The 15543-nt window shown below is 34.3% G+C and overlaps 1 protein-coding gene across 1 annotated transcript in view; it reads right to left on the bottom strand.

Annotated features, from left to right (window-relative positions):
- Positions 1–15543, bottom strand: part of GABRA5 (gamma-aminobutyric acid type A receptor subunit alpha5) — a 459391-nt gene that overhangs the window by 164593 nt on the left and 279255 nt on the right. Inside the window, exon 6 of the mRNA XM_053705461.1 lies at positions 10221–10364. Coding sequence (XP_053561436.1) covers positions 10221–10364 — 144 coding nt within the window. The remainder of the gene's footprint in view (positions 1–10220; positions 10365–15543) is intronic.

Below are 15543 nucleotides of genomic sequence, written 5' to 3'. Positions count from 1 at the left end.
AGTTGGGTCATAATTTAGTCTCTGGTAATACCTGTCATTATGTAACTGTCTTTCTTCTTATTACCAATTCTCCACTGTCTTGGAGCTTTTTCAATGCTTCTCTTTCCATAGAGTTGAAATTATGCACACCAACAGAGGTAGTCTGGTGTTCTTGTCTGGAAGGTCTCTAAGATGTTACCTCTGCATTGTATCTGGTAGAATCCTTGAAATGTGGTATTCTTCCTACTTGTGTATTTTCATCCACCCCTCCATCCTGTAATAATTGTTCCAGCATGGCCACATCACAGTCCTCACTAAAAGTGAGTCCAGCCCTAGTAATCTCCCTAGTAGTATCTAATCTCTGTGTGGGTGGTCTCCTCATTATCCCTATTGTGAAATAATTAACATAATGTGAGTTCTCTAATTAGTTTATTTACATCTATTAAAGTATTGAAGAGATTGAACTTCTGGGATGGAACAAATCCCAAACCCAAGTTCAAAATCTTCAATTCAGTATTTGACAGTGTGTAGTCAGATAGATTGATTACATTTTTACCTATTGGTATTTGCTCCTGGACCTCCCCCTTCTGGTTGGATATCTGTTTTGATTTGGGTACCCGCTTTGTCCACCCCTTCCTCTCCCCCCCCCCACTTCTGGTTTTGTGTGTGGGAGGGAAAAAAACCTGTTCTAGACCATGTTTATCTTCTTGATTAAAGGGACACTGAACCCAATTTTTTTTCTTTTGTGATTCAGATAGAGCATGACATTTTAAGCAATTTTCTAATTTACTCCTATTATCAAATTTTCTTCATTCTCTTTGTATCTTTATTTGAAATGCAAGTATCTAAGTTTAGATGCTGGCTAATTTATGGTGAAAAACCTGGGTTGTTCTTGCTGATTCGTGGATAAATTCATCCACCAATAAAAAGTGCTGTCCAGAGTACTGAACCAAAAAAGCTTAGATGCCTTCTTTTTCAAATAAAGATAGCAAGAAAACAAATACAATTTGATAATAGTAAATTAGAAAGTTGCTTAAAATTGCATGCTCTATCTGAATCACGAAATAAAAAAATTGGGTTCAGTGTCCCTTTAATTGTAGAGGTGGTACTATGGATCGTGTGTTCTCCCATTTGTACTTCATCTGGGGTATATTTAGATCCCCCCTGATGTTGCTTTTTAAGAATAGGTAGTATTCCTTTGTTGGGGATTTTAGGTCTCACTACTTGTGGATCTTCTACTAATGTTGTTATACTCTGTGTAGGTATCATAATGTTTTCCTCCACACCTGAAGCTGAACTTTCATCGTAAGATTCTTCCTCACTTTCTGAGAACGTAACTTTTTTACCAACAGAATTGTTATTCCTGGAATCAACACCTGTATTGCTTCTATTATTTCTGGGACCTCTGCCCCTACCTCTTCCTTTTGACCTGTTGTAGGGTCTACGGCTTTCAAACCTGTCCTTCCGATTCCACACATAGATCTTATTATTATCATAGTCTGATTGATCTCTTAAATACTTATTGTGTTTTATTTCTATCAATAGTACTTTGTTCTCTGCAAGGGTTTTTATAGAATACTGTCATTTTTTTGGATATTCAACACATTCCTTCTTAAATTCAGTTCAACCTGTAGTAACTCAATTTGGTGGTTTATTGCATTCAGGGCCTTAGTTTTATAGTTAATTAGAAGTAGCATTAGGCGAAGGGAGCATTCAGATAGAATTACATTCCACTCATTTATAAATTCTCTATCTTCAGTCTGAAAAGTAGGAAATGTGTTCAGCCTAAGGCCTCTGGGTATAATTTTTAATTCATGATACTTATTCAGTGTCATAATATCCTACCTCAATTTGTTCTCTTTAGTTAGTAGAAATTCCATTTCTTCAAAAAGTTTTGCCAGTGTAAATTTTGAAAATCTCATCTAAGTCCTGTGTACTATTATCCCTGTCTTGTAATGTCTTCAGAGAGAAAAAAGGTCCCATATCTCTTGCTACTTCTACTTCCATATTGGCTGTTGATAATTTAATCAACTCTTACTTTATAGAAATAAATTAAATACACTTCCTTTGGCCAGATCTTAAAAAAATATATATACAGTACATGTGAAGAGTTATTCAGGGATTTCTGACAGATATCAGTATTCCAATGTAACTATTTCTAATTTTGAAGACAAAAAAATGTTTGGAAATAGCAAAGTGCTACTTGTATTTATTGCCCTATAACTTACAAAAAAAAAGCAAAGAACATGTAAACATTGGGTATTTCTAAACTCAAGACAAAATTTAGAAACTATTTAGCATGTGTGATTTTTGGTTGTAGATGTTTAACAGATTTTGGGGGTCAAAGTTAGAAAAAGTGTGTTTTTTTCAATTTTTTCATATTTTATAATTGTTTTTCTAGTAAATTATAAGATATGATGAAAATAATGGTGTCTTTAGAAAGGCAATTTAATGGTGGGCGAGAAAAATGGTATATAATATGTGTGGGTACAATAAATGTGTAAGAGGAAAATTACAGCTAAACTCAAACACTGCAGAAATGTAAAAATAGCCTTGGTCCCAAACAGTCAGAAAATGGAAAAGTGCTGTGGTCCTTAAGGGGTTAATGTATTTAAATGTGAATATATGTATTTACAGACATATATACACATATAAACACATAAATATATATGTCTACATATAAAGACCTATATATAAGTGCATTAAAACCTTTTGCCATTAAGTAGATGAAAACATGTTAAAACATATTTATTCAATATTCATATTTATTTAAATTTTTAACTATGTATTTACTGTAAATATATCATATTTATGTGTTCTGTACATAGCAGAATAAGTTTTAAGTATTATATATATATATATATATATATATATATATATATATATATATATATATATATATATATATATAGGTAGAAATATATATTTGTTTAAAAAACATCAGATATATGTAGAAATAAATCTTTATGAATAAATAGAACATATTCTGTTACGTAACTAACATTAGAATATAAAATATTCATATTTTCATGTTGGGTTAGTGCTAATTAGAATATGTGATGGTGTTTGCGCGAGAGTTGGGTGTTAGGAATTTTTACACTTTTTTTTCTCCATTGACTTCTATGGGGAAATACATGTTTGCGCACGCAATATTCTAAGCTCACATTTTAGTCAGGTCAAGCTAAAATGAAAACGCAAAATACTGCTCCGCTTGTAATCTGGCCCTATATAAATTTCATGCAACTCCCTCTAATTATGGCTACCACAATTGTGGAACCTAGGTTTCACTACAAATACCTGAAGAAGAGTTGGTGCACAGGTATAACCACATTGACAGTGGAATGCAGTGTAAACTAGATTTCAATATGGTGGCACCCATGACTAGAGGTAAGGGGTAGGTGGGGAATTACCCCAATTCTATGCTAATAACATGTATTTAGTGTTTAATGTCCATTTAAATAATCTCTATATGCTATGCTTATAGAAAACAATTAACAATAAAGTCATGCCTATTGAACAAAATATTGCAGGATACCAATTTATAAACAGCAGTATTTGATATAGAAGGTTTGTTACATTTAGGTGGAAGAAACTACAGAAATCATATTTGACTGGCTTTAGATGAAATGATGGAAAAATCACATTTATTTGAATTGACAGTTTGATTTGGTGGAATATAGATCTCTTTTCCAAACCAGCAAATGGGTCCAATAGGCATGACTGTTTATAACTGGCAAGGAAATAGAATTATATTGATGTTCTCAATGAGCTGTATCTATTTTAGTTTTCAATGACAAAGTGTAGAACACACCAGTACAATTTAAACATTCTTCTACACATGTTCCAATAAATGCTTACATCTTATAAAAAAATATACAACTTCCTATTATTGGCTGTATTTGTTTGAAAAGAGTATAGCTTCTGTTTTAGTATACTTGAAACAAAGTATATAATCTGAAAATATAAAAGATTTCCAAATAAGACACTTATTTGTGTGTTACTAGTTAAAAAATAAAATAAAAACATATCATGAAAATAAATAAAATATAACAAAGACAACAGAAGAAACATCCCCAGTTAGAGAATTAATTAATTATATGTAAGTTTAATTAAATATAATTATTAATTATAATAAAAATAAATATAATTATAATAGCATTGACTGGTGTGTAATGGCCATTTCAGGATTGCATCTTCTTTGTACATCTAGTATACAGATATTGTCAATGAACATGGACAACAACTGTGCTTTCACAGTTTAAAATGCACCCTTGTAATATTAGATAAAGCTGAGCTGCTAAACATTCTACTGTCTATTGAATGATTAAAGTTTATGAGCTTTCTTATGCTGCCCATCAATCTCTTAATAATGTATCAGTTTTACAAAGTAGATATGGGACCACCAAAACCCTACCATAGACTGCACTGATCCCTACCCAATAATGCACTGGCATTTCCCACATGGCCAAGACTCCACCCCTGGTCCACAAATTGACTCTTAGTACCATCCTATGTTGCCAACAACTCTGGTTCCTGGTCCTCATTTAGAGAAATGATCATTTGGAGGTATGGTGAAACAACTATTATATTTAGAATAAATTTAACATGTTGCAATATTAATATATAAATAAGTTAAAGGTGAAAAGTTTATTTTTTCATTTAATATCCATGCAATTTTCATAGTGCAAAATAACTTGAAATACTGAGTATGAGTATAACAAAGAATAGTGTGTGATGAAGATTTTGATCTGACTGCTCACATATAGGAAGATAAAAGCTGTGCTCAAAATGTCACTTTATGTGAAAATGTAAAGGCAGTTGGATGCCAATCACATACCAGTACTCCTCTTCTGATAAATTTTGCTCTCTGATAAATGCTTGAGTTAGGGCATCTGGATGCAGATGATCCACAGGCACCCAAGAGCACTCATCAGTACGCTACCTCTTACAGTGAATAAGATACTCATGTTTGCAAGCACAAAACCTGGAATCAATAAAATATCCTACCTCATATTCACTCTCTTCATTCACACCAGCAGGCACAGGAGGAAAGTGAGTATGGGAAGGGAAAAGGGTTTGGACAAATGGTTTGAGGAGCAATATATGAAATACAGGATCTTGTAGGAGGCACGCAGCTGTAAACGAAATGTCACAGGAGTTATCTGAACTAAAACAGAAAAATGGTCCCACACATTAAACTGGAACAGGTTGATGATTTAGGCATAGAAGATGTGTCAGGAAGAGTAGACAAGGCTGTTTGATGCAGGCCATAATTGCAGTAAAATGGATGAAAAGTAGTGGAGTCATTCTGTTATATGCAAATTCTACTACAGGCGAAAGGTGATACCAGTCATCCTAATAATAAGTACAGTAACAATGTAGCTATTCCTTAGGCCAGGCCACCAGAAATGCTGCTGTAATAGATTAATGGTCTTGTGTATACCTGGATGACCAGTCAGTGGAGCATCATGAACAACACTTAATATCTCTAGTTTGAAAGGAAGGAGGTAAATATATTCTGTCCTGAAAAAGTACATTCCATTTTTCTTTTGACAATGGAATTCTGCAGGTGGAACAGTTTGATCCTCAAGGAATTGTTAAATTTGAGTAGGTGGAAACAATGTTATGGGAGAATTGACTTGGAAGCCTTAGAGATATCAGTCTATTGAGAATAAATACAAGATAAGGCATCCACCTTCCCATTATGAGATATAGGCTTGTAAGTAATATAAAACTGGAATCTAGAAAAGAACAATGAGCTTGTTGGGGGTGTAAGTGTCAAGCTAAACAAAGGTATTCCAAATTTTTGTTGTCTGTATATATGGTGAAAGGATTTTCTGCCCCTTTAAAAAGGCATCTCCAAATGTAATTGCCAACAGCTCACAATCCCCTACCTCATAGTTTACTTCAGTTGAAGTTAGACATCTAGAGAAGTAGGCAATAGGACGTAAAGAATATTGAGGTGGTTACCGTTGAGATAAAGAAGTAGACACAGCATATATTGAGGCAGCAACCTCCATTATATAAGGCAGTGAAGCATCTGGATGAGCCAGAATGGGCTTGAGTGAACATATGCTTGAGCTTGTTAAAATCTGTTTTAGCTTTTGATGACTAAACAAATAGTTCATTGGAGTGTCTAAGGGCTGTGAGAGGGCTATTCTGTCAAAAAACTATTTGGATTAATTTTTGATAGAAATTGGCAAAGTCAATAAAACGCTCAAACTTTAATAACTGAGACTTTTTTTTATCTCTTTGTATACCAGTGGGTGAAATTATGTATCCCAGGAAATAAACAATATCAACTTTGAAAGTACATTTTTGTAGTTTTGCATACAGTGAGCCAGTATTCATGCGAGAACCATAGTCATATGTCTTCAATGTACCTCTAAAGAAGGTGAATACACAAGAATGTAATCTAGGTACACCACCACACATGTATCCAAAAGATCTCTGAAAATATCATTAACAAAAGCTTGAAAAGAGGATGGCACATTTTTTAACTGAAAGGCATCACTAAATATTTAAAATGCCCATAGCGTATTCTGAATGCTGTTTTACTCTAAGATCATGTTTAAATCTGGAATTAAATTCAGAGGATACCTGATCTTTACTGTAATGTTAATTATTGGACGATAGTCTATGTAAGGTCGTAGGGAACCATCCTTCTTACCCACAAGAAAGATCTCACCACCAGCAGGAGAAGATGAGGGACAAATGAATCCTCTTGCAAGGTTATCATCCAAATAAGTTGCCAATTATGGCTCCAGAAGTGGGTAGATATGGCCATGGGGCCATAGAGTATGATTGCTCCTGGAAGACGATCTATAAGACAGTCATATGTCAAATGCTAAGGAAGAAGTATTTTTTGCTGAACACATCTTGAAAAGACATTTAAGTCTCTGGGATCTGTTGCTCTTGTGAAGTAGAAGTAATTTCAGGAGTAGAACCTTCAGAAAACATAGCACATTGTGCAAGGCATTCAGAAGAAGAAAAATAAATGGTCCTGAAGGTCCAGTTCACAATAGAATTATGTTGACGAAAGTCAGGGCAGACCCCATACTAGGGGAAACATAAGTGGCTGGACCAAATCATAAGTATTCTTTATGCCCAGGTTGAATAATGGCAAGTAAACAAACAGTTTGACTGGTCCAGATTTTATGGAGGATTCATCCAACCGTATAGGCACAGGAGTGGATTAGACAACTTTGGTATATGATCTTAAATAGTTGAATAGAAAATGTATTATCCATTAAGCAGCCTTTAGTTCCAAAGTCAAGAATTACTGCTATGTGTATAAGTTGCTGATCAAACTGGAGAGAAAGAGACACAAAAATGAGTTTAATTCTCTGAAATTAACTCACCAGAAGAGTGATGACCTTTTAAATGACAAGAGCGAATGAAGTGATTGGCACTGCATTACACACAAAGGTTCAAAATTCTCCTTCTAGCCCTTTCTTCAGCCAAAATACATCTGGCCATATCAATCTCCATAGGTTTAGGCATACCAACTGGTGCTGAAGGAAGAGGAGGATGAGAACACGGGGGCTGTAGGGCAGAAGGCGTTTCAGCATATACATGTAGATTACAACTCTCTAGTCTGTGCTCTTGCATCGATCTGTATAACCATCAAGGCAAAAGCTTCTAGAGAAGTAGGAGTCTCAATCCAAGCCAATTCATCTTTAATTGCTTCAGATAAACCAATGTAAAATTGACTCAGAAGAGCTGCTTCATTCTAGCCACATAAAGCAGACCAGTGGCTAAACTCTGAAATATAATATTCCATAGGACTGTTCCCTTGCTGTAGGGAATGTGTAGTAAAAGGCTAATGGGGATCTTCATATAAGGGAACCGTGACTCAAAAAATTAAATACAAAGAAACTAGAAAGGAATCATTAGTTTCCAGTAGTTGGTGGGTCCACAGGACCATAGGAGCTTTATTTAGTAATGACTGTACAAACTTTTATAAAGTCAGTGGTATAAGTATGTGGTTTAAGGGCTCAATGATCTAAATCCTCTGCTCAGGCAAGATGATCTAAAAAGTCTTGTTAGTATGGCAAGGTGCCTTATATAAATTTAGAAACACTAGTTTTACCATTAGAAATGTATATATTTCACTATGCAGGGTTCTGTATGTAAAGAATAGACTCCTATATTTCAATATAAGATTTTAAAAATAGTCCCAAAGATTTTGTGTGATTTCTCTCTATGGTGGTGAGTTTTTGATCAACATACCGTAAGTGTGAACTTTGGCTATCAGGATGTCTTAACAATTATATACCTAGCATGGTCCCCAGAGAAACAAGCCGTGGGAGGTAATTGCGGTTCATATGTGTGGGAGCAGAAAAAGTTTGTGAAGTGCTAGCTATAGGTATGCTTTCTTCCAGAACTGAGTGTTGAAAGGCCTCCCCAAATCAGTTGGCTAAGCTGTGACATATGTTGCACTAGCTCCTCTAATTGGGAGCCAACTCTTTCAGTCTCTGATATCTTTATGTTTATTTGTAATGTCAGGAATGCCACCGACACTGGCCTCTAGTTGGTGTCAGCTGGATGGATTCCTTGAATGGGAATGACTGTGACAAAAGTATACTTAGAAACAACAGGGGACAGAGATGCAAGAGCCAGGGCAAGAGGAGGTGGCAGGCAGGGCAAGGTAATTAAACAATGTGAGGCCAGGGCAGGGGGCTGGCAAGACAAAGTCATAAACAATCCAGGGTAAGGGCAGGTGGCTGGAAAGGCAAGGTCATTAAACAATCTGGGGTCAGACCAGGCAGCTGGCAAGGCAAGGTCATTACACAATCCAAGTTCATGGAAGACTAAGGTAAGAACAAATTGAGAGCAACAAACAAGTGCTAGCTTGTTGAAAACTGGCCAAACGAACAGGCAATGCAAAGACAGACTCTATAATGCTGGCCACTAGGAAGGCGAGAAGTGCAAGCAAGCAGATAGCGAATATGGGAGCAAGAAAAACCACCTGCCACATTGCCAAAACCTGGAAAAACTATGCAGGTGCAGCAAAAACAAGTGATCCCTGCATAGCCACGTGACCTTGTCGACCAGAGACGAACTCCCTGCGTCCCAGCAGGGAAGGTACCTGACAGTTGCTAACTGTTACAGTTAGCTTAAAGGACCACTAAATGCAGTAGAATTACATAATTAACAAGTACATAATAAAAAGACAATGCAATAGCAGTTACTCCTGTTCCCCACATTCTCTTTTTGTCAGATATTTAACATCTTTTATTTGTGTTAGCTTGCTAATATATATATATATATATATATATATTTATATATATTTATTTATATATATATATATATATATATATATATATATATATATATATATATATATATGTCAAATAACATATACAATTTTATTTTATATATTAATAATTCTAGTTATTTGTTAAAAGTTTCTGAGAAAGAACAGTACATTTCATAACAAAATTACCATATTTTTTTTAAATAAAACATGAATTGTGTGCCTGCTGCAAATATATGGCAGAGAAAACCTGCTTATTATTTTATTTGTTGAATCATTTAGATTGTTGTTTTCAATCAATATCTTAAAAAATAGTTATTATACTGGAATAAATAATATACCAAAATAACAAAGCTGTCCAAGTATGTGGCAAGGTCTGCTAAAAAATACTTTACTTAGAATAAATAAATACATAAATACCTTCAATTAAATTAAACACTTGACCACTGCTTCATAAACTCTCAACCATATCAGAGGTGGTGGACGTAAATAATCCCATATTGAATTATCTGGGTTTAATGACAAGCCTCGCAATTGTTTAATATTAATTATACATACATAAAAAAAAATATTTAGAGCTAGATTTTTTAAGTAAACTATTTAATTGAGAAATGTATTTCAATATTTTTTTTAATATAATTTTACTAAAATCTTTTTCTCATAAGACATACTATATGTAAATAATAAATACTGTTTCTGTTATTTCTCATTTTCCTCTCAGCCAATAGCTATAGTTTGGGCTCAAGTTAAAAGAATTGTATAAACATTGTCCTGTACAACTATATTCTGCACTACTGCAATGCTCTCAATTTAAAAAGAAAAGGACACCTCCAGAATATTTGTCCCTATAATAAACAAAGGTCAGTTTTGTGTGCAAGCTTAGATTTTCTTATCTGTAGCACACACATATTAAATCATACTGGAAACACTTATGGGCACTTCTAGATCAATGTCATGATAGATACTTTAATATATTTCTTACCTGTGCTTGTACTGATGTTTTCAGCTCCCACAGTTTGGCCAATTAAATGGTACTGATTTAGCCGAGAACCATCTTCAGCAACAACTACTGATTTATGAGTTAAATTTGTCCATTCATACCTTACTTCTGAGTTGGGATATGCATCTGTAATGGAAAGTCGATATTGGTTTATTCACATCGGTAACAAGAACAATTTTGAATGTATCCTGTGTGAGTCAAATGCATTTAATAGAAGAATGTTAAAAAAAAAACATTTATTTTATTTATTGAAGTGCATTTGAGTGATCTGAAAATAGCTTTCTATCTTCTCAAGGGCTTTATTTCTTCCTTGATTGAATCATGGTCTATGGAAACTGCTATTAAACTCTAGGAATGGCTGATTTTTTTTTTTTTTTTTAAACAATATGTACTATTCCTATCCGGACTTACAAACATACCTTTTAGTGTAATTTAAAACACATTTCTGTCCGTTTTAAAAATATTTTTTTCTATCAGGTAATCCTAGGTTGTCAGAGCATGTTTTAAAACAAATTTCTTAATTTTACAAATAGTTAAAAATGTAGTCAAAGTTGCACTTCTGGAACACTTCCATATTGCTGCAAATGAGAATACCAAGCACAACTTTAAATATGCAGCAGTAAGCAGTTACATATATAATACAAGAATGTAATTAGTTTAAAAGAACATTAAACTATTTAAAATTGTATTATACAATGTTTAATTATATGTACGAAAAACCCCTTTGCAGTATACATGTATTATTTATTTTGTACCTATTATAATTTAATTCTTAAAATGATGGAAAGTCCAGACTTAACACTTCTATAATCAGCATAGTCAGTGGTTGCACATTCAAGTGATTCCCAATACCAATAAAGGAAACCCAGGTTACAACAAAGTGTTATCTATTGTTTTATGTACACTATAACACTTTACACTTATTTTTTCAATATTAGACAACTAAGGGTCAAATTACAATTGGGTTTCGTAATTTAGTGTTTTCCTTAAAGTATAAAAGTTGCTAGAAGTAAGCATTATGTGAGAGTCAGGTAGTGTGTGTATAACAAGTTGAAATTAAAAAATTTGCACACAAGCGAAACCCGATGTGCGCTAACCTAAGGACTTTGTGATATCACGACCGCATTAACTTATTAAGTCAATGGAGAGAGGAGATGAAAAAAAACTAACACCTATTACTTGCACGCTAACCTGAAAGGAGTTATTCATATTTCTCATTCCAATGTTCTTCACTTACAGAATAATCTGATTTGTATTGTAAATACATATTTCTATTTATATCTGTATATACCTATATCTGTATATCTCTTCCTATATATATATATATATATATATATATATATATATATATATATATATATATATATACATATATATAGGTATTGATATCTATTTGACATTAACATTATCACATATACAGTATATATATATATATATATATATATATATATATATATATATATATATAAAAATATATATTTAATAGTACAAATGAAATATTTCTCTATGTGAAGGACATGGGAATATAAAATATGCAGCATGTCTAATATGGTGCCCGGTTAGCTAGCACACATGAAGAATTACTAATCTTATATTGCGTTAATGAAATATTAAAAATAAAATGAATATTTTTATAAATCATTATTGATGATGTAGTGTGTGTATATATATATATACATATACAGTATATATATTCAATAGATTATTTCAAATTTCTTTACAGTATCTATAATAATTTTTAATAATAATTATTAATTTGATTAAATGTTTTATATGTAATATTTAAATAATGCAATGTAAGATTAGTAATTCGTCATGTGCCCTTTACACTTCTAGGGTTTCCCTCTCGCTCACTCGATGAGTGTAAAAAGTGATTGCACTCGCGATCACGTTTACTTTTAATTTGCTCTATTTCTGTTGCTCTCAAAAAACCTTTATCGCTTGCGTGCAATCTAGCTCTAAATAACTAATATCATTTTAAAAATATATCTGCATTTAATTCTCTAGCTCATTATTGCTTCCAGTTAAAAATTGCTTAGTGTTAAATCTTACTTTAATATGGTCTAAAAAAAATGTGTTTTTTTTAATTGTTTTTTAACCAGAATGCCCCTTTAAATACTTTCACTCAAAAATTCTGATTTTCTTATATATTTCTCAGTTTTTCTTTGGAGTTCCTTTATTTTTCAAAATTTTGCAAACCAAGTGCTAACTGTATATGTCCTGATAACTATATATGGACTAAAACGAAAAAATATATCTAAGACTGCAGTTTATCATATTTAAATTTTCAAGTGTGTATCATTTTTGTGCATATGGCAAGGTTTATTGGAGCCCAGCACAAAGCTCATATATAATGGCTAAATATAGAGTATATTGTGCAAGGAACTTTATTAAAAAACTCAGTGAAATGTACATCCAGCATCTTCATTATGAATGTCACCCGAAGTGGGCAGAGCCAATGGACTCTGTTTCTGTTTTGGAGGCCCATCATTTCAGCTTCACCTGAAGTTAGGAAGCAGCGGTCGTAAGAAGTGACGGACTGAAATCATCCAAATCCGATACTATCAGGATGATTAACAGTCCCTGCTAGTGGCCAATTGGCCGCCAGTGAGCAGGGGCAGCAGATCCGATACTATCAGGATGATTGACAGTCCCAGCTAGTGGCCAATTGGCCACCAGTGAGCAGGGGGCAGCATTGCACAAGCATTTTTGGTGAACTGCTTGTGTTGATAAATGCGTATGCTGTCTGTCTGTATAATAATTCGCTGCTCGACATTTGATAAATGGAGCCCATAGTCACATATATGCTACTGCAGAAGGGAAAAGGAAGTCCATTCGATTTGTGCATGAGCAAACCCTTATTGAATATAGCTCATTGTGACTGTGCATTTTATGAATTATTTGTTGTTGTAATACGTATTTTAATAAATATTGATATTTTGAAGATGTGTTTTCTACAACAATGTATAACTGACATTTTAAAACATAAACCCTTGCTGCTTTTAGAGATTTGGAAGCAATCTGTGAAAAACCTGAGCAGAAAATTTAAAAAGGTTCCTGATTTAAACTGTAGAGCTTCACTAAGTTATATCTTTCTCTCCTTTATGAATTATACTAAAACTTGTGAAATTAAGAGACAACAGAATACATGTACTTTTTTTTTAAATCTTGGACCCTTTAATCCTTTTTGAAAAATGATTTCCCCCCCCCCCCCATTCTTTTATTAATGCAATGTATTGGTGTTTACTGCATTTTTCTAGATTGCGTCTGTAGATTCCTTGTTGAGATAGTTTGTACTTGCATTTAACTAAGTGTCGTGACTATAAAGCTTGAAGTGTTCTTGAGACTGATATACACCAAATGCTGTTGTAAGCAATTAACATAATTGCTGAATCCAATCATATAGATTAGCTTTGTGTTTAGTAAATTCTATCCAGAGGAAAAAAAAATAATGCTTGAGAAATTTAGCAACTTTGTTTAATTTCTTAAGCACATTTGATTAATCAAATATATTATCCTATTTCCAGAAAAAACATTAGATACCATCGATTTTGATGGTAGATATGAACCAGGGGCCCAACAAGTCTGCCCAATATTTCCTAAAAGTATAAACTTATCTAGTTCATAGTATAGCAATAAATTATTATCCCAGACATTCTTAAAGTACTACAGTGTTTGTCATTACCACCTCTTGTGGAAGTTTATTCCATGAATCAATCACCCTTTCTATAAAGAAGTGCTTCCGCAAATTACTCCTGAATATACTACCCTTCAGCTTGAGATCCTGACCAGTGTACCCGCAAAGGCCAGCTTTTGTGAACGGCCCAGCAGTGAAAGAGTTAATTAGTGAACCACACCTTGCAGTTAGCAAACACTACACAATGCATATAGCAAGGTATGGTTACCCTTTGTTTTTGAATGTTTCTTCTTATGAAAAATACTTACACCCTTAGTTTTACTAAGCCACTTAATATACTTCAAATTTGCTATTATATCACCACTCTTCCTTCTCTCCTCTAAACTATATTTATGTCATTTAGCTTCTCCTGGTTAGTTTTATTTTGTAGACCATGTACTATTTAAGTAGCCCTTCTTTGCACAGATTACACTTTGTTTATATCCTTCTGGAGATATGGGTCCCAATTTATCAAAGGTCTTGCGGACCTGATCCGACACTGCGGATCAGGTCCGCAAGACCTCGCTAAATGCGGAGAGCAATACACTCTCCGCATTTAACATTGCACCAGCAGCTCACAAGAGCTGCTGGTGCAACGCCGCCCCCTGCTGACTCGCGGCCAATCGGCCGCCAGCAGGGAGGTGTCAATCAACCCGATCGTATTCGATCGGGTTGATTTCCGGCGATTCCTGTCCGCCTGCTCAGAGCAGGCAGACAGGGTTATGGAGCAGCGGTCTTTAGACCGCTGCTTCATAACTTGTGTTTCTGGCGAGTCTGAAGACTCGCCAGAAACACGGCCCTTCAAGCTCCGTATGGAGCTTGCTAAATATGGGCCATGGACTCCGTATTTCCACACAATAATTAGGATGAGGCCAACTAATGATCTGTAAAGTGGAATAAGCCAATACCTCTAGTAATGAAACCAATCATTCTACTGGCCTTACTTGCTGCAATATTTTTAATATTATATTTTAATTTTTCTTCCTGAATGCATTAATTTGCACTTTGCAGTGTTAAACTTTAGATCCCAGTTATTTGTCCAATCCTCCAATTGCCATATATCAATTCCCATTTTGTCCAGCTCCCTGGAACATCTTCTCTAATACCAATTTTTGTATCACCTGCAAATAGACATTCTTTCCCCTGTAGCCCTTTGCTGATATCACTGATTAATATGTTAAACAAAACAGGCCCCAAAATTGACCCCTGAGGAAAGCCATTAGTAACTGCCCCCTCTGCTGAGATAATCTTACTAAGATACAATCAGCTAGATTCCGAGTTTTGCATTATGAATGGAAAAGCATCGTTATGCTATTACAAGTCCTGTCAGAATAGGTGTACCGCACACCTTGTTGGCTGTCACGCAACGTCAGTACCGCACTTTAAGAAAAGTCTTTTTCTAATGGGACTCCCATAGCGCTGCTATTACGAGTTTTGCGGTGAGGCCAAAAAGTGAGCGGTACAGGCTAAAATGACAAGATCCGTACCGCCATCGAAAGTCAGTAGTTATGAGTTTTATGTTACAAAGCTGTAGCATAAAACTCATAACTAAACTGTCACAAAGTACACTAACACCCATAAACTAACTATTAAACCTTAAACCGAGGCCCTACCGCATCGCAAACACTA

This window comes from Bombina bombina, chromosome 3, assembly GCF_027579735.1.
Source record: "Bombina bombina isolate aBomBom1 chromosome 3, aBomBom1.pri, whole genome shotgun sequence".
Lineage (NCBI taxonomy): Eukaryota > Metazoa > Chordata > Amphibia > Anura > Bombinatoridae > Bombina > Bombina bombina.
This window is presented reverse-complemented; position numbering and strand designations above follow the sequence as displayed.